Source organism: Gallinula chloropus, assembly GCF_964237585.1.
Source record: "Gallinula chloropus genome assembly, chromosome: 3".
Taxonomy (NCBI): Eukaryota; Metazoa; Chordata; class Aves; order Gruiformes; family Rallidae; genus Gallinula; species Gallinula chloropus.
Window position 1 is genome coordinate 97792747 of NC_140087.1, and position 24581 is coordinate 97817327.

Below are 24581 nucleotides of genomic sequence, written 5' to 3' on the forward strand. Positions count from 1 at the left end.
TGTGCAAATTAATAGAAAATGAGAATGACTCCTTCCAAGACCAGCTTGCATGCTGTGTAATAGCCACGTATGCTATCATTCATCCTCTGGTCTTGAAGATCGAGTATCTACTGTTTTCATGGGTTTTGCCCCAATGTACAACCAAAGTTTGAGAACTATGGGATATGTTTGATTGTGTCAGCATTAATAATGATACACTGGGATGTTGAGGAGTGCCTCCCAAGATGGCTGTCTCTATACTGCACAGCTCAGAGCACCTTCAGCCTTTTCTGTTAATCACAAATTAGTTTTGCATTTTCAACTGGGATATATCCCCATTGTTGTCTGTATAGTTTTGTTCAGCAGTGAATCATATAAGCATGTTGGAAATACATTTTTAAATACTTAATAAGACTTAAAATTTATTTTACAACATGCTAGTAGATTTAAAAATATGGCATTAAAATGAGATCATGATAGCGCATTCATTAGGGAGAAGGAATGTTCCCTTCATTAAAAAAACAACCTAAATGAAAAATAACAAAAGAGAAATGTTTGCCTTTTAGGGCTTCTTAAAATTACAAAAGTTGATAAAAGTCTGAGTATGAGCTGTTAAAAAAAGGAACACTGAGTACTCAAGTTCACTAGTCTATCTGTGTTTGGGAGTCTTGTTTTAGAAATACAGATGGGGCTTTCAGCAACTTGGTCTGGTGGAGTGTGTCCTGGCCATGGCAGGGCAGTTGGAACTAGGTGATCTTCAAGATCCCTTCCAACCCAAACCAGGCTGTGATTCTATGAAATATGTCTGTTCTATCTACAAAAAATAGTGTTTATGAATTTTAAAACTCATGAATAACAGTGGGGAACATACTCTTCATGTAAAAATCATTACAGCTCATCCCGTTAAGACAGAGCCTAAAAAAGTTAAGGATAATCATCCATGCAAGGAATTTTATACTGTGATTGAACAGATGAAATATATTGAGATGTGTTAAGATAATAAGTGCCCTAGAATCACAGAATGGTTTTGGTTGAAAGAGACCTCAAAGATCATCTGGTTCCAACCCCCTGCCATGGGCAGTGAGACCCTCCATTAGCCCAGGCTGCCCAAAGCCCCCTCCAACCTGGCCATGAACACTGCCAGAGAGGGGGCAGCCACAGTTTCTCTGGCTAATCTGTCCCAGTGCCTCACTACCCTCGTTGTAAAGAATTTCTTCCTTATGTCCAAGCTAAACCTGTCCCCCTCCCCAAGCATACTGGCCTTTGCCCAGACACCCAACCAAGTGGTTCACCCTACACTTACTTGGGGCAATTATTACCTGTTGTGGATCTACCATCTTCTCCTTCCCCTCCTTTTCCGCCCTTGTACCTGTGCATTTGCAGGGTTCAGACTTGCCCCCCCGATTTCCAGAGGCCAGGCAGCCCTGGGAAGCTGATCTCCTGTGGCTGGGCAGAGGCAGGGAGTGGGGCACAGAGAGGAGGGGTCATTTTAAAGAGCACCCAAGCACAGGCTCCAGTCTCTTTTGCTCGCTGTGACAGCAAAGCGTCCCACTGGAAACCACAAGCTGGGACTTAACGAGTGGACTCTGATCTTTCTGTCTCTCTCTTTTTTTTCTTTTTTTCTTTTTTTTTTTTTTTACCACATTTTCTCTCTTTTTGTCTTCTTGTTTTCCAAGGAAGAGGTATTTTTCACTGACAGCTTCTTGGACAGCACTGGGACACCATTTTTCTGAAGAGGGTAAGGGGTTTTTAACTCCTCAGTTTGATAGTGGCTAAAAGTAACATTTTAAAGGGGGGTGAAGGTTGTTTGTTTGAATGCACTGTTTTGGGACGCCAAGAGTCCTTTGGCATGACTTCTTAAACTAAAATAAATGAGGTGAAAGCATAGGGCTATAGAAACCTAAATCATTCAGCAATTTCAAAGTTCAATAATTTGAATTTATTATAGGATCAATTGGTTTGTTTCACTGGTTCTGCATGTCCTGTCACTTGTGTACTTATACACTAATCTAGCTGGGAACGTTTCTGCTGATGGAAAAGTCTTTTTCAGGAAAAAACATTGGAATGGACATTTTTTAACAGAGAGCATAAAATGTCACACGCACTGATGCAGTGAGGCAGTAAGCATTACATCCTGCAGTTATTAAACTTTTTAAGTTATGGGTCTCTAAAAATATTTAGAGTCACAAATATGATTGCCAACAGAATATGCCCTTACCAGCTATAAAGTTGTTGCTGTTAACTATGCAAAGCTACAACTAGGTGGGTGACATACAAAGACATCCAAAAGTTTTGTTTGGCTTTTACTCTGTGCCAACAAATACAGGGAGCATCTGCAATATCATTTGGGGTTTTGCAACTAAAGTTGTGTTAAAACGACCAAGTACACAGAAACACCAGCTATACCTTCGATTGAAGCTGTCTTAAAATGGCAAGCTGCTGGGAGGTTTCTATTCTGGGAGGTGACTCTGATAGGTCTCAACAGATGCATCTCCTGGAATGCAGCCGGAGCAGGGGGGTGAGCCGGGGAGCAGCTGACCCCTGCGCTGGCACAATGACATTTTGGGGATCGCAGCTCACGTCAGCGCGGCCTGACACTGACACTTTGGGCACACATGGCCTTCACCCTCGCCGGCTCTGCACATGGTCATCACCCAGCATCAGCAGCAAAAAAAATCCTGGTGTTCACAGGCAGCAACCATTCCTTTCTATAATTAAATTACCATTTTGTTACGTGCTGTGTGCTTAAGGAAAAACTGGTGTGCTGAGATGCTAGATTAAAATATTGCTGAAGTGTTTTTATTAAGTTCTCTAAAATATGTAGTCATTTGTTTTATCATTAAGTAGCATTTTTTCATGTTCTGTTTTTATGAGTGTAAGGATCATGAAGACAATAAGCATGTATAAATTCTTTTAAAATCAATGGATATATTGGAGATAAATGCTATATTTGAATCTGTTGTAATGCTGATGTCAGCAATTCTGTTTTAACTGTGTTACTGAAGATTAATGCTTTCTTTCAAAGTGTATTTACATATACATATGCTTGTTTGAAATAGCTCCTTTGAAAACTTAGGTCTGTCTCACGTTGCATTTGACAAAAAACATGGCCCTTCATTTCAGCAAGAGCTGGAACTTGCCTAGAGTTCATACGTATAATTCAAGTGTCTGTTCCAATATAACTCTATGTTACATATAACACACAAAGAATTTGTTTTAAATAACGCCTCTTGCTGCAGGTCACATGGTATTTTTTTCAAATGAGAGTTAGACTTCTTCTCCCTATATCCCCACAAAATCCTAAAAGTAGGATAATAAATTTCAAATTACTGCTACCAAAAAGCAAGCAGAGTATGCTATGAGTAGACAGTATATGTGAACCTGACATGGGAAACAGAATATCATCAATCTAGAAAATCAAAAGTTACAAGAACTTGGAAGCAGTTGGGAGCAGATCCTAAATCTAAAATCAGTGTGATATCATACAAAAATTCACTTTATGTCATCTTGCTTTTTTTTTTTTTTAAGAGTTTCTCCTATTCTGAATATTTGCTGGTCAAATTCTGAACTGCCTCTAAGTCTGTACTGGCCCTGAAGTAAGAATGAACAAAGTTGGGGGCTCATATCTTTCCTTTACTTCAGACTCATGAATTCAGGTCTAGAACCTGACTGATTTGAACATACAGTTACAAAATTTTAACACTCTGGGAGACTCATTTAGAGAATTTAACATTTTTAATATGGTGATAAAAGGTGAATATTCATTTATGGCCTTGTTATTTAATTAAAATTGTAGCTGTATTCTTCACAATTTGAATATTGATTGTTGTTCATCAGCAGCCACACTACAATCTAGGAGAGTATAATAGATCTGAGGAAGATAGATTATCCTATGTGTTTTGGTTTTGTGGCATTTATATGTATTGACAAAGGTTAGATTTGTTGCATAATCACATGGCTATTAAATTTCACAACTGAAATCTTCTAATTTTATTTTTAGCAAGCTCTTGGCTGTAATATTTCATTGCAGTCATGGCCCCAAAGAAGAAGAATGTGAAGAAGAACAAAGCAGATATCAATGAAATGACTATCATTGTGGAAGATGGCCCCCTCAGTAAACTGAATGGCTTGAATGGACTCTTAGATGGAGGGAACGGTTTCAGCTGTATCTCATCTGAAGTTTCTGACCCATCCTATAGCCCGAATCTCTTGGAAGGTCTGAGCAGAATGAGACTAGAAAATTTTCTTTGTGACTTGACTATCAGTACCAAAACCAAATCCTTCAGTGTTCATAAGGTGGTGATGGCTTCAAGCAGCGACTACTTCCACAACATCTTAAAGAAAGATCCGTCCATTCAAAGAGTAGACCTCAATGATGTATCCCCCTTGGGTCTGGCGACTGTTATCACCTATGCGTACACCGGAAAACTTACTCTCTCGCTTTATACGATAGGTAGTATTATTTCCACAGCAATTTATCTGCAGATTCACACCCTTGTGAAGATGTGCTGTGATTTTCTAATCCAAGAAATCAGTGTTGAGAATTGTATGTACATTGCCAACATCGCAGAAACATACGGACTAAAAGCAACCAAAGAAGCAGCGCATAAATTCATTAGAGACAACTTCATTGAGTTTTCAGAAACAGATCAGTTCTTAAAACTTACTTTTGATCAGATTAACGAACTTCTTGCAGATGATGACTTGCAGTTGCCTTCTGAAATTGTTGCATTCCAGATTGCAATAAAATGGCTGGAATTTGACCAAAAAAGAGTAAAGTTTGCTGCCGATCTCTTAGGTAACATCCGTTTCGGTACCATCTCAGCCCAAGACCTTGTCAATTACGTTCAAACTGTGCCGAGAATGATGCAAGATGCAGACTGCCATAAGCTCCTCGTGGATGCCATGAACTATCATTTGCTTCCCTACCACCAGAATACACTGCAGTCAAGAAGAACGAGGATCCGTGGAGGTTTCAGAGTCTTAGTTACTGTTGGGGGACGCCCCGCTCTAACAGAAAAGTCTCTTAGCAGAGACATCTTGTACAGAGATCCTGAGAATGGATGGAAGAAGCTGAGTGAAATGCCTGCTAAAAGTTTTAATCAGTGCGTGACGGTAATGGATGGATTTCTCTATGTGGCCGGTGGGGAAGACCAGAATGATGCCAGGAACCAAGCCAAGCATGCAGTCAGCAATTTCTGCAGGTAATTGATTATTTATTTAAATATGGAGAGATTGATTCTACACAGTGCAGGTAGTTAGGCTAAACCGGTTTGCGACATGCAGCATGAACCACTCAGATAAATAGAAGGGGGTCAGGGTTGGGGAGGTGTGGCTGCTGGGTAACTGAAGTTATACAAAAACTTCACCATGACTACACATTGACAGTGAGAAGTGAGGATGACAGAAAACCTACTCCAAGTGGAAGAAATGAATAGGAACATAAATAGGAAGTTCTGGGATGTGCTGCGGTACCATTAAAATGCACTAAACCAGACAAGGTGAGACTTTATAAATTTCAAGAGTTTCTGATGTCTCACAGAAAGTTCAGAAAAACACCTTTAGGTATTAAAATTTTTACTTTCTGTGCACCATCCACCATATTTTCAACAGCTTTTATAGTGTATTTCATATCCTTTCAGTTTGTTTATTTATTGAGATTTTGGAAACAACATCACCATCTCCTGAAGGCTATATTCCACTTCCACAGTGTACTCCAAATAATACCTCATTTCTGAAATACCACAGCTCCTATTTATAGTAATCCAAGGACTGATAGCAAGGTCAGAAAAGTGCATAGGCTAACATGAAATAGTGCTAGTAGTTTTTAAATAGTTCGGCCTAAAATCTGACAGCCTGGAAGCAAAGGCTGGAGGTGAGACAGGCCAGCTTTTTACCTGCTAACAGCCTATGCACATGCAATGCTGGTACACAGCTACAGAATCACAGAATCACAGAATCACAGAATTATCAAGGTTGGAAAAGACCTAAAAGATCATCCAGTCCAACCATTCACCTATTACTACTAGCTCCCACTAAACCATGTCCCTCAATACAACATCCAGTCTTTCCTTGAACACCCCCAGGGTCGGTGACTCCACCACCTCCCTGGGCAGTGCATTCCAGTGCCTGACTACCCGTTCCAAGAAGTAGTGCTTCCTAATGTCCAGCCTGAATCTCCCCTGGCGCAGCTTGATACCATTCCCTCTAGTTCTGTCACTGTCTACACGGGAGAAGAGGCCGACCTCCAGCTCACTACAGTCTTATCAATGCTTGCTTTTCTGCTCCCAGAGGGAACTTCTCCTGAAGGCATCAACCAACATGCAAAGTTAATGATTAAGGAATCACAGAATCATTTAGGTTGGAGAACACCTACCTTTATGATAATTGACTCCAACCATAAAGCTAATGCTTCCAAGACCACTAAACCATGTCCCTGGGCACCAATCTACATGTATTTTTAAATACCTCCAGGGATGGTGACTCAACCACTTCCCTGAGCAGCCTGTTCCAGTGCTTGACAGACCTTTTCATAAGAATTTTCATGAAGATTAATATCCAATATAAACCTCACCTGGAGTAACTTGAGGCCATTTTTTCTGGTCCTATCACTTCTTACCTGGCAGAAGATACCAACTCCCACCTGGCTACAACCTCCTTTCAGGTAGTTGTAGAGAGTGATAAGGTTTCCCCTCAGCCTCCTCTTCATCAGGCTAAACAACCACAGTTTGCTCAGCCACTCTTCATAAGACTTGTGGTCTAGACCCTTCACCAGATTTGTTGCCCTTCTCTGGACAGGCTCCAGCACCTCAGTGTTTTTCCTGTCGTGAGGGGCCCAAAACTGAGCACAGTACTTGAGGTGAGGCCTCAGCAGTGCCAGTTGTGCAGGAGCACAATCACTTCCCTATTCCTACTGGCCATGCTATTTTTGATACTTAGCCAGGATGCTGTTGGCCTTCTTGGCCACCTGGGCACATTTCCGGCTCATACTCAGTCAGCTGTTGACCAACACCCCCAGGTCTTTTTCCTCTGGGCAGCTTTCCACCCATTCTTCCCAAAGCCTGTAGCATTGCATGGGGTTGTGGCACAAGTGCAAGACCTGACAGCCTTGTTAAACCTCATACAGCTGGCCTCAGTCCATTTGTCCAGCCTGTCCAGATGGCTCTGGAGAGCCTTTCTCTAGGTCATTTTTATTGTGCAAGCTACTTGGTCAGAAAAATGTATTGGGTAATTGGCATTATGCTGTTGCTCTCCCAATCATCTGCTATGCCTTACGTTCTCACAAGGAGGCATGCACCCAGTGTACACCTTGGTTGTGGGGAGGAAGTGGGGAATCTTCATGGTCCTTGGCTGAATAGGCATGTCAGTACACATCAGTGTGTCTGTGGACTTCCTTTCTGAGCTGCAGGTGACAATGCTGAATGACAGCTAATTAGTATTTATTTTGCCATAGTCGTCATATATGATTCTCTGGTCCCCTCAGCAGGCAACAGGAGAAATGTATGGCCCTACTCATGTACCTCACTCAACTCCTTCAGGAGTCATAATTTGCTATATCCTATTTCAAAATTGCCCATTTAAGTGCCCAGGACAGAGAGAGTTATTTCAGAAAGGAATGGTGTTAGAAAGCAGAGCTGTTCTTCCCACATAATTCTCACTCCATATGGATGGCAGGGAAAGAACACATACCAGATAGAAAGTACTAAAAAGATACATGTATAAATCACCTAACATTTTTATACAACTCTGAGTAAATTTTGACATCTTTGCTGTAGGTGTAAATTTCAAAAAACCCAAAATTTCTGTTGTGTGTTGAAAGCATCTCTTTCCACTTATTCTACTGAGTTTCTTAACAGAAGAGTCAGGTGTACTTCAGTGATGCAGTACCAGGTTTGAATGATACTAATGCGTTTTTCTCCAATCAAGAACTAAATCAATTTGTAAACTTCACCAGGAATACCAGTTTCATTCCAGTGGCTTCTAATGGGCTAAATAACAAGCTACAATTCTATCAGCTTTACAGCCACAGCAGCAGTGGGACAGGGGCTGTAGGCTTCAGCAGAGCAGTATGCGAGACAGTCACCCTCCGTTTTTCATGCTTTCAGATACGATCCTCGTTTCAACACCTGGATTCACCTGGCAAGCATGAATCAGCGGCGCACCCACTTCAGCCTGAACGTGTTCAGTGGCCTCCTTTTTGCAGTGGGTGGCCGCAACTCCGAGGGCTGCCTCTCCTCAGTTGAATGCTACGTGCCTGCCACTAATCAGTGGCAGATGAAGGCGCCCCTGGAGGTGCCCAGGTGCTGCCACGCCAGCGCAGTGGTGGATGGTCGGATCTTGGTCACAGGAGGGTACATTAACAACGCTTACTCTTGCTCAGTGTGCATGTATGACCCCAGCAAAGATAGCTGGCAGGATAAGTCCAGCCTCAGCACCCCGAGGGGGTGGCACTGCGCAGTGTCCCTTCTGGAAAGGGTCTACGTCATGGGTGGGTCTCAGCTGGGGGGTAGAGCTGAAAGGGTTGATGTTCTCCCTGTGGAGTGTTACAGTCCTTACACAGGGCAATGGAGTTACGTGGCGCCGCTTCAAACTGGAGTGAGTACTGCTGGTGCCTCCACTCTTAACGGGAAAATTTACTTAGTAGGTGGCTGGAATGAAGTAGAGAAAAAATACAAGAAGTGCATTCAGTGTTATAACCCCGATCTCAATGAGTGGACAGAGGAAGATGAGCTGCCTGAGGCCACTGTTGGTGTATCCTGTTGTACGATATCCATGCCCAACACCAAGACAAGGGAGTCCAGAGCCAGCTCAGTCTCCTCTGTCCCAGTCAGTATTTAAATACGGGTCTGACCAGCAATAAACAAAAATGTTTACCAGCACAGCATTATAATTAACCCTTTAAGTAGCATTTTTGTGCTTATATGGAAAAAAAAAAAATCATGTGCTTTGAAACAGTTTTAACCATTCAAATTGATCAGTTTTCATCATCTTAATACGGGTGGCAAGAAGCGGCACATGAAGGATGAGATGAATTTTCTTAGCAGGAAGAGAGAGTTAAGTGGTAAATGCTGAGGGAAATTCATTCTTTTCCTGATACTTTGCCGCTGACTTATGTTATCTGTGGCCAATCATTTCATTTCTTTGTGCCTTGGTTTCCTTACCTGTAAAATAGAGATAAACCTGCTTCAGAAGACTGTTGTGAGGCTTTTTTAATAGTGAGTTTTAAATGCTTTCAGAACCCAAAATGAAAATCAGATATTGCTAGTAATAAATCTCAACACAGATCAGAAATATGCCATGTCCTCATAAAATTGGTCAGTGTTGTTCTTTTCTATGCAATTACTATTTTGACACACCTGAGGAAAAAACCCACAAAAAAGTACATATAGTGTGTGCATATTTTTGCAGGGAGCAGTGGTATTCACAAAAAAAAAAAAAATTCTTTCTTCTTCAGATATTATAAGACATCCCTAACTTCTTTCATGAAACTCCCTAACTTCTTTCATGAAACCCTTTAACTCGCATATCTAATGCTGTGACATGGCTTTCAGGACCTGAATCCACAAAATAACTTCGCTCCTGCAAGCATTATGGGCCAGTCCTAAGGTGCCACATTTCTCTCCTGACTTCCATGTGCACACCAAGAAGTAGACCACCACCCCATCCTCCCCCTCATACCAAGAAGACTCTCCTATCACTGCAGGTGGAAGGTGTGAAGGCTTGTCAGTATGTCTCCTCCTGTTCCTACTCTTCCCATCTGTGTGGAAATGTATGTCCAGGTTGCCTTCAGGAAGGAACTCTCCAATGCAGGGAGCTAGGATTGTTGCAGCAGAGGTGAAATCTGGAAGCTGAGTTCATGCCAGAAGGCACCCAGGGCTAATGGTGCCTAAAAGAGGAGATGAACAGAGCATCCCTCCTACTCAGTATTAGTCTGACAGATTCACAGCTGAGTGAGGAACAGAGGGGGAGTAAAGACTGCAGGATCTGCCTCTAAGGGTAGAGTAGAAAAAATGGTGAATCATCAGAAAGCTGGATGAAATCCAAGAGACTTTACTTAATGGTACCAAAGAGATACCTTAACACCTTTCTTACCAGATGTAAGCACATCATCCCCTCAACTAACCTTTTCCCAGGCATGCCATTATTTACCTCTTTTCAAAGCCTCCATTACAGCTCTATTTAGTTTTTTAAGAGCTTTTAATTGTGTTTTTCGAAAGGCTAGACTCATGCTCTACCTGTTCAAGTCTGTGAAGTTTTCCCAGTGAGTGAAGTCTTCACTCAACTCAGATTATCTTCAAAGAAATTTTCTTCTTAATTTCAGCATGCAGTGGGAGAATTAAGCATGAAATCTAATCCTGTTGTCTTAGCCATTAATGTCCCTGGAGACTTTGATACCAAAGGACTGCTATCAGCACAAAATGTCTACATCCTTCTGTGGGTAAGGAAAAAAGCAATACAAAGAAGTAAAATGATTTAATATAGCCAAAGGGGCAGAAATTCACTCGCCTTAACTCATTCAGAGAGGCTTCACATGCAGTCTCCTCAGATTATCATTGACACCTCCAGGCTGCAGTGCCAACGAGTAGGATGCTCTTGGCACTGTTAACAAGGCAGCCAGATTTTTATTGTAAGTGCAGATACTGTTGAGGCAAACATTTTCAGGACTCATACTCTGCTCTTTGTAGCTTTGTTGCAGCTACATATTGAGCATCAGCATGAGCATGACACGGTATTAGAGATGAAGTAATTCGCTCTGTCGGTTGGGATTAAACTCCATGGTACTCAATCATATTTTCCCATTCAGATTTCAGAGTTCATGTCTGCATCCTGACAATGCAATTTTAAATAACAAATTCTATTTTTGAGTGCTGTGTGGTTTTATAATACACTGCATTGCAATGACTTATAGTCAAAGTAGCGCTGTCATATAGTTCTGATTATTTTAATTATCATAGTTATCCTTTATCCCATTTAATTCACATTATCCCATTTAAATCCACAGTCACAGAACAAAACATGGAATTGTGTCACAGAGTAAGATTACTTTGCTTTAAATACAAAAATGCTGTTCTTGCCCATTCCAGTCACCAAAAGCTTCTCGTGGATGAGAGCAAAATTTCTCTTTTCCCAAAGTCCAGACCACATGTTCCATAAAAAAGTATTTAGGAAGCTCTTTGAAGCTCCAATATTTTTTGTAAAATTTTAATAGTAGTAGACTAAGTTGCATATCCATCCAGTCCAATGAAGACACCCGTACACATACCCGATTATCACTGTATACATACTCCAGTTATTTAGTGTTTTGAAGGTACCCATAAGATGGCATTTAAGAATTGAAGGAAAAATAATTTTGGCCTCAGGCAAATACTGGATGAAATTCTGGAATTCAGTTCCAAAATGCTATGAGTTGTCAGATGTTCCCACATGCTTTTCTCTCTGTGAGCCCACACTTCCTATAGATCAACAACCATGTTCTGGTTTTGAGTAGAAAGGTATTTGTGAATGATGGGCTAAGTGCAATGAAACTACTCTCTTACTACTTAAAGGGTTAAAAACTTTGGGGGCCAAATCCTTTGCATCTTAGTCACAAAAAAGTTCCATTGACTTCACTGGGACTACTGAATAAGATGTACAGGATTTCGAACTCTTGGCCAAATTCTGGCAGAACAGTAGATCTAGATGCCTGAAAAATTTGTCATACCCAGACGGAAGACTGCTCCTCAGCTTCCACTGCCCTTGGCCGTGACATGTCCATGAAAACCTGTTCTAGGGCAGGAGTCAAGCACAGGCCATGTGGTCCTGTAGCACAAATTAGGCGCATATGTAGGCCAAAAATTTTAGATAGATGAACAAATGTTACTGTCACCAGCAGAGCACTTCAGCGTGACTTTATATTATTTTCTCTAAACATCTGTGTAGGTTTTAACTGTGCATTGAGCCGGGTTTTGGCCCTTAATATGTGACAATATCAGCTGGACTTAATATTATTTTGATGATACCAAGGTACCGAGCTATTTGTAACATTTTTATGTACAATCTTCTTCTGTTAGAACTGTGAAAAATGGTTTGTATGTTGTGTTTTCTGGGGTGGTGTTCTTTCATTGTCCGGTACCATGTTTTCAATCCTCTGATGTGTAATTACAGTATCTCAGTTGAACTTGGAATATTGTATATCCCAAAAAGAAATTTTAACATGCAATTTAGGAAGTACTGTATATGGTAATACTGAGTAGAGCAAAGGGCTTTCAACTGTGTGAGATGGAGACCGTTAAAACACTACAGGCATCTTTAATGCTATACTAATGGCAAGAAGAATATATATATATATATATGCTATCTTCAAAATTAATTATGCCTATGCATTTTATAATCAACAACCTCTTCTGTGCTTCCAAGGAATTCAAAGCTGAAAATAAGCTTTCTCCAGTGTGTGAGTGAAATGGTTTGGTAGTGGTTTGTTTTCTTGTTTATTCATGCTTGTGTAGGTGCATGAGAGAGTGTGTTACAAGGTTGTGAGGGAGAAACTTAAGTGTTGGAAAGTTATGCTGAAAGGAAGATTTTGTGCTCAGTTCTTAAGATGAGATCATGATCATTTAATCTCTTCCCAAAGTTAACTGCAAGATCATCTGTGTGTCAGTCAAGAGTTCCAGTAAACTTAGGTGCCAACTTCTAGATGGTCAAATGACGGAAGACAAAATTAGCATCAACCAAAGCTATCAGGTGTTGAAAAGTGTTTTGTGTTGAGCCATTTTTAAATGGTGGTTCTTGCAGGAAAAAGTACATGATAAATTAAATAACTGAGTAAGACCATGTTTTATATAACTTGAAACCAAGATGAGTCAGTCCTACAGTTTTAACTCTTCTCAAACCCATGTTGAGTTTAGGGGGAGCTTTGCATTGGTAACAGCTGGGGTTAGTAATTCTGCTTGTAAACCCAATGGTCCAACAAATTGTGTATACCTTACTGAATTCAGTTTGATGTCTCCTATATACACAGTTATGTGCTTGTGTTTGGAAGATTAAAATACAAGAACTAAATCCATGGGTAGAAAAGTATCGATGGCCAATGAGAGCCAGCATGGAGGTATTAGGCTGATCCTCAATATCACCATTCAACTACCTGCTTACCATGCAGGCATGTTAAATTTTTTAGAGAGTGGATATCTCCTTAAGGATTATTTCCTTGGGGATGGCTGCTGAATTAAATCCTATGCATGCTCCAGAGGTTTTTATACAAGACAGGATGGGAGATGCCAGAGGCTCCAGACAGTGGAAAGGGGAAGATGGAACCTCTTAGCACAGTCAGTAGACTAAGATTTTGTTCCCATTTCTCAATGATTTTTGAGAAATACATGCTGAAAGGAAGCACCTCCTTCAACACACACCTTTCCATAAACAGCCTTTCTTCCTTTTACCAAACTGAGATGGCCAAGCCTTTCTTACAAAAAGCAAGACTCAGTTTCCAATTGCCTGTAACTTGAATTCTCAGTTGAATTGAATTTTCAACTCTAACCTGGTTCTCCCAAGTTGGGAGATCTTTTTTCAAATTCTGAATATACCTGCTTGGAGAAGGTAGTTGAATCCAGTAGTCCTACTATAGTCTCCTGACCTTTTTGCTATGGATCTTCTCATCGTTTATGTTGAAGATATACTTTGTATACGTAATGAAAAACATTGTTATGCACGGATTTGTTCTTTGACTCCTCCATGCAAGAGAAGGATCTGTTGTCCCTTTTATTTTCTCTCGTCCATAACTGGATGACTCAGGGGGCACCAGAGAAGATACACAGATGTGACCAGTACATAGAAGTTCATCTGTGAATCTAATTAAGAAAGCCTTATCACCAGTGGCCTCAATAAAGTAAAGGGCACATTCTATAATGCCTGTTGGAAAAAAGGGTGAAACATGAGTCTCTAGTGCTCAGATGCTCAGAGCTTTGTTCCCACAAGTTCCCTTAAGAATAAAGGAAAATACCTGCAAATCTGTATGGCTTGTGTGAGAGGTTCAGTTAACACCAGATGAGTTGTGCCATGCGAAAGACTTGAGTGAGTTCATTGTTGTCTGAATGAAAATTGAATTTTCAATAAAGATATAGGCTATTAGCAAACTGATGAGGAATATACATAGTTAATTTCTGTTGGTAAGAATGGGAACACACACATTTAGATACACTGGATGTTACACTAGGTGCTGCTTTGGCAGGGTTTTTTTTTTTCCAACAGGAAACGTTTAACATATAAGTTATTTCTGTGAAGTATTTCCCTGGCTTACAAGTGCTAGGCATACTGCTTATACAAATAGGCTTTCTATTTATACACTTCAAGGGTAGACTGTGATGACACAAGGGAACACATTTCCACAGCCAGAATCTGTAAGCGTAATGTGAGAATGTTAGTGCTTGAAAAATGCAGATTTGTGGTGCAGCAGTTGTTGGTAACAGCATGCTGGTCTTTTCCATGATATGCTTCAAATGAAACTGTCGATACACAGCACGAGCCACTGTGAAACCAGTTGGAATCTGCGAGACTCTCGTTCTGACAAACGCCTGGTTGCAGCTGAGATACGCTTTGTTTTCTGAGCCCCCTGCTGATCCTTGCTTTCATATCAGCAGACTGGAATGTTTGTTACACCCGGGCTGTCAAGCTATCTTCTCAATAAGCTACACAGTGTGACACTGGGGCCACTTTTATCTTTTTCATTACAAGGAAAAGAGCTTGGGTTTTAACAATTCGTTTCACAGTCACTTGTTGTAATCAGAACGCCTAACAAAAAAATGGTGATCAATCAGATGTCTGGTTAGCAATTTAAGGTGTTTTAATTTGGATTGTATGAGTAACAGTATCAGAAATAAAAGCATCTAAATTTCAAGGAAAAAAATAAAAGTCTGAATTCTAAAGAGCAATTAAGTTGTGCCACAGATGAGAGAGTGTGAAGTGCCAAAAAGCATTCCCTGTGCTTCGACACCGCGGGCTGTATTCAAAGCGCAATTTGGCATTCAGTGGATGTCACAACCTGAAGGATCACCAGCCTGCAGCTTTGCAGGGGTTGCAAGTATGGGTTCCTAGGGTCCTGTCATACAGAGGCTTTATCCTCTGAACGTCTCTAGTTTATTACAGATTACCACAAACACCACAAAAATCACCACTAGCAAGTATACAACCACAGCAATCACCGCTAGCAAATACACCTATGATTAATAAAGCTAGTATGAAGATGAATAAAGTGAATATGAATGATTGTACATCAATCTATTGCAAGTTATTACCAGCAATCAGTAATACAATATCAATGCATAGTATGGTGTCAATCAATAGCAGCATCAAGCAGCATGGTAGTACAGCCAATGACAGCAACAACCAAGTAGGTATATACTATCACACATTAATATAATTTATCACTAGTGAAGCAAACTTACCAACAATAATGCAACAGCAGGTATGATTAGGACAGATTACTTACATGGATATATATATTTACATGAAGTGAATTAAATTTCAGAAGGAGCCAAACCACCCAAAAGGGAGGAACAGATCAGTCCCAGGGTGGGATATGCAACCGTCCCCAAGCCAGGGGAGGAGAGACACAAACTGTAAGATGGAGTCTCCCTTCACAGTGAGTCCCTGACACAGAGGCTGGAGTCAGCCAGAGTACCCAGTGAGAGTCCAAGAGCTCATGGAAAAGGAAATAAAAAGATTTTTTTTTTTAAGCAAGTCTTGACAAAATATTTCCCAGCATCACTAAAGTAAAAAACATGGATTAAAGTTAAAAATAACTGGATCCTTTTTTTCTTGCCATATTTATTTTGTAACTTAACAGTCTGAGAAAACTTCTATTTTACTATATTCCAGATATGTTTCAGAGTTTGTTATGTCATCATTTGCTTACAAAACAGATAAATAATGTCAGAGAAACACTCATTGACTTTTCCCCTAAATTATCCATCTTGCATAGACCTATGGTGTTCATTATGCCAACTAAAAACCCAGTGTGCAGAGGCTTATAAACTGGTTTATTCCTTCTTTTTGTGAATGCTTGTAAGGGAAATGTTAGCTAAGCCGATGGCAGCATATTCTTTTTTTCATTTGAAGGGCACCATGTGTTCCTTAAGTAGAATCCCCACATAGCAGCATGAGAATAGCCATTCAGATCAATTAAAACCAGCCAAATTGAAGAGACACTGTTATTTTGTGTTCCTTACGGATGGATTATTCTGAGGCAAAGATGGAATTTATTGAAGTTGCAAAGAGGAAAACTCAGAATAAAAGTCTTGCAGTCTGTAACTCATGTTCCCATCACTTAAACCGACCGCAGAACAAACCATGACGTCTCATTCTATGTTCTGTAATGTCATCTTTTAGCTACAGTGCAAACAATTATACGGAGTGGTGTCCCTCAGCCATCTGTGCTGGGACCAGCGTTGTTTAATATCTTGATCAATAGCATAGACAGTGGGGTTGAGTGCACCCTCAGCAAGTTTGCAGATGACATGAAGCTGAGTGGTGTGATCGACACACCAGAGGGATGGGATGTCGTCCAGAAAGCCCCGGACCACAAGAGAGGTGGGCCTGTGCAAACCTCATGAAGTTCAGCAAGGTCAAGTGCAAGGTCCTGTACTTGGGTCAGGATAATCAACGCTACCAATACAGGGTGGGCAATGATGTGATAGAGGGCAGCCCTGCAGGAAAAGACTGATGAATGAAAAGCTGGACAAGAGCCAACAATGTACATCTACAGCCTAGAAGGCAAATCACATCACGGGTGTGGCCAGCAGATCGAGAGAGGTGACCTTCCCCCTCTACTTTCCTCTTGTAAGACCTCACCTGGAGTACTGTGGCCAGCTCTGGGATCCCCAAGAAAAACATGGACATCTTGGAGTGCTTCCAGAGGAGGGACACAAGCACCTTTCCTGTGAAATCAGGCTGAGAGAGTTGAGGTTGTTCAGCCTGGAGAAGAGAAGGTTCTGGGGAGACCTTATAGCAGCCTTCCAGTACCTGAAGGGGCCTGCAGGAAAGCTGGGGAGGGACTGCTTGCAAGGGTATGTAGTGACAGGACAGGGGGTAATGGGTTTAAATTAGAGCAGGGTAGGTTTAGATGAGACAGGAAGAAATGATTTACCAGGAGAGTGGTGAACCACTGGAACAGGTTGGCAAGAGAGGTGGTGGAGGCCCCATCCCTGGAGTCATTCAAGGTCAGGCTTGATGGGGCTCAGAGCAACATGATCCAGTGAAGATGTCCCTGCTTACTGCAGGGGGGGTGGACTAGATGATCTTTAAAGGTCCCTTCCAACCTAATGCATTCTGTGATTCTATGATCTCTGAAAGGCAGTGCTCAGAGTAGCTACTGCGATCACCAGGAATGCCTGCAGCTTTCCTGAACTTAGCAACGCTGGGATTTCTCAGCCTATGTTAAAGACAGACGGGCACTTAAGCCTCTTGCCTTTAGTCAGGGATTCGCTGCTTACCCAGGGAGTTAAATCCAGCCTTAAATTCGGCGCCTGATCCTCACGCGTTCCCGATGGAGCATCGCTCTACGCGCGACCTTTTCTTACAGGTCTTGCTCTGCTGAGCTGTTTCGGGAAGGAGACGCTGGAGGGCACCAGAAGAGCGGAGCTGGCAGCCTCCGGGCCGGGCAGCGGGGCTGGGGCCGTGTCACTCGGCGTGGGCATGGTGCCGCGCTGCCGCCGTGTCCGGGTGGAAAGCTGAGGCCAGTCCCGGGGGAAGGCAGAGGGAAAGCCGCCAACCAGTTATTTCAGCCAGCGATGCTGCTGGCAGACGGGAGGGGGAGAAAGCAGAAGGCAAACGGTTCCAAGGAGTGAAGGCGAAGGCAGTGGTCAGGTCGTGCAAAAGAGTTTCTTTCAGCAGTGGGCTGCCCGCTCGCCCTCACCTCGTGTCCACCTGCTGTTCACAAACGCTTTGGGAGAGAAGATTCACAGAACCGTAGAGGTTGGAAGGGACCTCCAGGGATCATCGGGTCCAACCCCCCTGCCAAAGCAGCTCCCTAGGACATATCACTCAGATAGGTGTCCAGATGGGTCTTGAATATCTCCAGAGAAGGAGACTCCACCACCTCCCTGGGCAGCCTGTCCCAGGGCTCTGTCACCCTCACTGGGAAAAAGTTCTTCCACATGTTGGTGCAGAACTTCCTGTGATCCAACTTGCAGCCATTGCCCCTTGTCCTGTCTCCACAGACCACTGAAAAGGGGCTGGCTGATTCCCCCTGTGTCCTACACTTGAGATATTTATGAACATTAATCAGATCCCCTCTCAGTCTTTTTTTCTCTAGGCGGAACAGTCCCAGCTCTCTCAGCCTTTCCTCATAGGGGAGATGCTCCAGGCCCTTAATCATCTTTGTAGCCTCCGCTGGACTCTCTCCAGGAGATCCCTGTCCTTTTTATACCAGGGAGCTCAGAACTGGACACAATACTCCAGGCGGGGCCTGAGCAGGGCAGAGTAGAGAGGGAGGATCACCTCCTTCGACCTGCTGGCCACACTCCTCCTGACGCATCCCAGGATCCCATTGGCTCTCTTAGCCACCAGGGCTCAGTCTTCTTTTCTCAAGCCTGGACAGCCCCAGTTCATTCAGCCTTTCCTAATACAAGACTGTAATCCTGGAAGATCCCAACGGGCTGGTACAGGGATATGAAAAATGCAGGTGGAATTCAGTGAGGATGAGCTGAAAAATTCCAATTCGTCAAAATCAACATGCACAGCAGTGCATGAGGTCTGAAAACATTTTCCCTAGGAAGAGGCTTCTCAGGTCCAGGATGAATTTGTGGCCACCATGAGAGAGCATCTTCCCTGCAGAATGTCTTCGTCTTTTTGGCTCACACCAGGATCTTTGTTTGCATGTTGCAGACACGTGATCTCACCAGGAACCTACTTGAAAGTTTCTCTTACTCAGTATCGTCCTTTATTTGAATAAATAAATTAACATTTACCACCCTTGGAGAGGGAGGGTGAATAGATTTGTTTCCTGTCTGCCAAACTGCTGCCCTAAATGCTGGTATCTCGGCTCAGGACAAGTTCTTGCATGAACATTTTTTGCTTTCATCCCAGTGCAGCATGAAAACATTTTTGAAATTACCGAAGTTTAGCAGATGGGAAAAGCAGTTCTTTCCCATGTTGCTGGAACAATAGTGCAGCCAACAGATTCCTGGCCCAGCTGCTGCTCTGAAGCTGTTACGCTGGCCTCTGCATACACTTGAGAGTTCAGCCAGTGAATTACAGCTTGCTATAATAAGAAAGTCCTGCTTTCCATTAGATCACACTTGCTTGGAACAATAGTAAATGCACTGGAGCAGCCAACACGGCCGTTGATGACATTTCAGGGTCTCTTTGCTTCATTGCTGGTGTCAAGTTCTGGCAAAAGGACACCTTGGTCACATTGTCAGAACTAACTGATCAGCTCTTCTGAAGGAGAAACAGATGTGCCAGGCCAGGTGAACAGAAAGGTACTTAGACACCAAAGGAATCTTAGAAAAATCTGAAAAAAAAAAAAAAAAAAAAGAAAAAAGAAAGCAGGGACTGTAACTCATGTCTTAAAACTCCATGCAGACCTCTCTTTCGGTGCTATGCAAGTAATAAATAACATCCAAAGCTGCTAGCAGCAACTTGAATACTTCTTTATCAAACGACCCTTTGAAAGGTATGCCTATCTCCTAGACTGAAATTGTGGCAGGGAGCCACAGAAAAGAGACTGGATCACCCAGCAGAAACAGAACAGGAAGATACATCAGTTTGGGTCACGCTACCAGAAGTTGGATCCATTCATATGATAGATAAGTGCTCAAAGCTCAAAGAATTCCCATATGACCATATCTGTTTGGAAGGGCAGACTGCTTAAAAAGGCCAGCTCAGTCGCGCAAGTGATGAAACTGAGTGGTCACAGGCATTGGCTCTTGGGTAACTTAAGTGTTTTCGTATCTGCCACAGCTCCTGTGAAACCCAAGGGCAACTCAAGGTCAGGAAGCATCAATTTAGGCATCTATATATGCACTAGATATTAAGCCTCCAGTTACATATACAGCCAAGGGTACAGTATCAGCCAATACAAGCATATGGAGTGATTTATTCAGTCACCCACAAAGTCATAGAATCACAGAATGTTATGGGTTGGAAGGGACCTCGAAAGATCATCTAGACCAACCTTCCTGCCAGAGCAGGATCACCTAGACCAAATCACACAGGAACATGCTCAGGTGGGTTTTGAATGTCTCCAGAGAAGGAGACTGCACAACTTCTCTGGGCAGCCTGTCCCAGTGCTCTGTCACCCTCACAGTGAAAAAGTTTTTCCGTACATTCACATGGAACTTCCTCTGCTCCAGTTTCCACTCGTTGCCCCTTGTCCTAATGTTGACCATCACTGGAGCTCCATCACTAGATCCTGGCTCCATCCTCCTGACACTCACCCTTTACAAATGTATAGACATTAAGGAGGTCACGCCTCAGTCCCCTTCCACTCCCTTAATCATCTTAGTGGCCTCACACTGGACTCTTTCAAGGAGTTCCATGTCATTCTTTAACTGAGGGGCCCAGAACTGGACACAATATTTCAGGTGTGGTCTCACCAGGACAGAGTAGAGAGGGAGTAGGACTTCTCTTGCCCTACTAACCACACCCCTTCTCATACACCACAGGATTCCTTTGGCCTTCTTAGCCGTGAGTGCACATTGCTGGCCCATGGTCATCCTGCTGCCCACCAGGACCCCCAGGTCCCTGTCACCTATGCTGCTCTCCAACAGGTCAGTCCCCAAAGTCTCCAAAGTCCTACTTTAGGATAAGCTGAGTTGCTCCTCAGGCTTTACTAACTGTATAGGCTAAAGATAAGATTCACACATAAATGTCCAGCACCGCCTGAGCACGGGAGGGTGTCCTGTCTGGCATCCAGCCATTCCAAAAGGACATGGGTTTCCCCTGTGTTGTTAAGTGCCAGACACATACCTCAGACTTCTGAAGTACTTCAAATGGCACTATTTAGGCAACTGAATCAAGCCACTGGTCTCCACTGAGCCACTGGTCTCCATAGTCAAAACCTAGACAACAAGGATATTTTTATATATACCTACATGTATACACACAAATACAAGGACCTCCACCTTGAACTGAATTCTACCTCAGATATATACTTATTTTTCCCTGCACATGAAGATTAATTGGCATGAAGTCTTGTTTTGAGGCTGTTGTGTCCTTTATTTGTAGGAGCTCACACACTTCGTTTCACTCACCCAAAATACTGTGCAGGAACAGTTCACATTTGTAAGCCTTAACAGGTTGGTGCAGAGCAAATACACATGCACCCAGGTAGATCAGTATTTACAGACTGCTTCTGAACCTTCTGAACACTGCCTTCCTTGTGTTTTGCAAGGAAGTCCCTGGAAGGCAATCCTATGGCCCTCCTTCAGAGTACGGAGACAAAAAAATAGTTGGGCAGTTATGGGTGAAGCAGGAATGAAAGTATCTGAGAGCAGCAGCAGAGAGCACAGTACAGTGAGGCAAAGGAATGGTCAGTATTGATAACTGAGGACGTGAATGGAAGCAGTCAGACTGGAAAACACTGAGGGAATTGTTCATTTACATCATGGCCAGAAGGCCTGTGCTCCCTCAGCAAGATAACAAGGATGTCACATGCATCATGCTTCTTTCTGCTGTCCCACCAGGAAGATGAAGACACCCAAGAAGTGGAATCATGGACAACAGACTCCAACCTTTTGGGAGATTTTCAGAAGATGAAGCTTTCGAGGTTGAGTAAGGTGCTGGAACAGGCTGCCCAGAGAGGTGGTGGATGCGCCATCCCTGGAGGTGTTCAAGGCCAGGTTGGATGGGGCCCTGGGCAACCTTGTGTAGATCCAGGCCTGGAGGTTGGTGTCCCTGCCTGTGGCAGAGGGGTTGGAGCTCTATGATCCTTGGGGTCCCTTCCAACCCAGACCATTCTGTGATTCTGTAAGAGGAGGATCTGGCATTCACTGTTCCTTCTTCAGTGTGGGACTCTGAACCGAATTCTGAACAGGATCAGCTAGGGAGTGATTGTTCCAGTTCATTGGTTTTGAAGCTTTTCTCCCAGCCTGCACGAGTTGCTTTGTTTTTCCTGGAATGAAAGGCAAGCAGATCCTGCCAGCCATTCAGACTGCTCCGTGGGTGCGTCACTGCCCCCTCCACGGCTTTGAGCAGGCCACTAGCTCGCTCGCTCGCTCTCGTCGTGCCCTCTGAAGAACAGGGCCAGCAGTTCCGCTTCGCCCATAATGAAAGAGCGAACACGAGTGGAGTTGTTCCTAGAAAGTGAGTTGCTAAATAAATACGCACCAACAAGCGATCCTGAGATGAGAACACGCGTGCGGGAGCAACTGCATTTTCACCAAGGCCAGGCCTTGAACAGCACCTTGCCTTACGAACTGCTGAGAGCCACCGGGACAAAGCACAAACTGTGACCACAGTTGTTAAGGTGGTGGTGACTCTTCTGGTAATCAGGCAGAAGATACGGCCCCTTCTGGGTTCTTGTGTCCTCCTGCAGCTGTTGTCTGTGGCTGCCCCTCCGCAGGCACGGGTCGATCCTGCTTTGCAGTGTCCTTCCACAAAAAATTGAGCAACTGAGCCTAAAGGGGCAGCATTTAGTGGGGAGTGTATTTTAGAGACGTGGTCAAAACAACTCCCAGACTCTTAGCTCTGGAGGGAATACCACCAACATTCACACAGGCAGGACAGAACCAGTACAGTAGCATATGCTTATTTATTTGCTTGCATTACCATAAATTTTACAGACCCAAGTTTGTTGACTTTTACTGTGCACAACAAAGAGAAGCTTTGACCTGAAGAACTTGGACTGGGAGCCATGAGGTGGAAAGCAGCTAGAAGCAGAGACAATTGATCCTAGGCAGCAGCCTCAGCAAAGCAACCATTCCATCATCATCAGGACTTCAGCAGGCCTGGGCACTTGCAGAGTAAAGAATGAGGTGGGTGTGAGGTGTTTATAGTGACGTTTTCTGAGATGATAGAGTGGCTGTGGGGGAAAACCACAAATGCTTGCTTGAAAATTATCAAGTTGGAAATTGGCATCATAAGCTGATCAGAGGCAGGGCTTGACCTCTAAATGCTGAAAGGGTTATTGCAGAAGTTGTTTTACCTGAGAAGTCACAGCATGCAGAGTTGTGGTGAGTTCATGGGAATAAGGAATTAATTCTCTGAGCAGTAAATCCGGTGAGGCCGTGTTTCTTTTGAACTAGAGTCTTATTTTCTTACCCACCCAACAGAATAACTCTGCCAACTCTCCTGACCCTAAAGGTCTGCATGATTTTTTCCTCACCTCAGCAGTACCCTCATCTTCTTCTCATGTCCTCTAAACACCAGCTTGGTACAGGGCCATGTGAGGTCCCCCTGCCTCCCACCAAGGGCCATGAGTTGGCTGGCAGCCGGACACCAACATTGAGGGGCCACAACCCTGCTGGTGAACACACACCTCTGTTTTGCCTCATTAAATCATGTAGAAAATTCCACTATGCCACTGTTCTTCATCTCAGCTGACCATCCCAGCTAGTCAATAAAGAGAAAAAGTCGGTCTCAGCCCATGATTCATTCCATCCCAAAATAGACATCTAAATCAGGTTATTTGAATCGTGGTTCCAACCATGTTCCACCAGTGCCAAATGATCTCCACTAACTGTAAGGACAACCTAAGGTGACTGTCTCAGATGAAGACACTGATACTATAGAAGTCTAAACTTAGGTGAAATGAATCCTACTAATGCCTTCAAGCTGTGTGTCACACTACTGCACGATGTTAAAGTGTGGCAGTTGTTTTACTAGAGTGGAACAGATGGATAGATGTCGTGATTACCAAAGCTTCCCTTCACTGGGACACTAGGCCAAAAAATCAAAAAGTCATAGAGAAATGAGAGAAAATAAAAATGTATTTGTGCACATTCAGTGAATAAACTATTCGTTGTATCACTCGGTCTGCTCTGGATTCTATGCCTGGACATCAGGTTTAAGTATTTAAGGTCTGATCACCCACCTAATGAACTGCATGAAGCTGCACCCCAAAATTCCTGCATAAAATTCACAGCTGCTCATTAAAGTAGAGGATATATGGGGAAAGATAGCAAATCTCAAATTGAGCCAATTTTTTCCTTGAAAAACTAAATTAACCGCTTGAATCAGTACAGGCTGGGGGATGACCTGCTGGAGAAGAGCTCTGTGGAGAAGGACCTGGGGGTCCTGGTGGATGACAGGTTGGCCATGAGCCATCAGTGTGCCCTGGTGGCTAAGAGAGCCAATGGGATCCTGGGGTGCATCCGGAGGAGTGTGGCCAGCAGGTCAAAGGAGGTGATCCTCCCTCTCTACTCTGCCCTGCTCAGGCTCCACCTGGAGTATTGTGTCCAGTTCTGGGCTCCCTGGAATAAAAAGGACAGGGATCTCCTGGAGAGAGTCCAGCGGAGGGCTACAAAGATGAGTAAGGGCCTGGAGCATCTCCCCTGTGAGGAACGGCTGAGTGAGCTGGGACTGTTCAGCCTAGAGAAAAGAAGACTAAGGGGGGAACCTTATTAATGTTTATAAATATCTTAAGTATGGGATGTAGGGGGAAATGGCCAGCCCCTTTTCAGTGGTCTGTG

At 43.3% G+C, this 24581-nt stretch overlaps 1 protein-coding gene across 1 annotated transcript; it reads left to right on the forward strand.

Moving 5' to 3' along the window:
• The first annotated feature begins 1660 nt into the window (after positions 1 to 1660).
• Positions 1661 to 16231, forward strand: KLHL31 (kelch like family member 31). Its single transcript, XM_084262570.1, has 3 exons — positions 1661 to 1717; positions 3980 to 5183; positions 8085 to 16231. Exons 2-3 carry the CDS (start codon positions 4012 to 4014, stop codon positions 8815 to 8817), a joined length of 1905 nt encoding a protein of 634 aa, XP_084118696.1. The 5' UTR covers positions 1661 to 1717; positions 3980 to 4011; the 3' UTR covers positions 8818 to 16231.
• Positions 16232 to 24581: the final 8350 nt, after the last annotated feature.

Excerpts from the sequence above, each read along its gene's own strand:
- KLHL31 (XM_084262570.1), top strand. The coding sequence starts at position 4,012 with ATGGCCCCAAAGAAGAAGAATGTGAAGAAGAACAAAGCAGATATCAAT. Across the intron at positions 5,184-8,084 it reads GCAGTCAGCAATTTCTGCAG|ATACGATCCTCGTTTCAACA; the intron begins GTAATTGATTAT and ends TCATGCTTTCAG.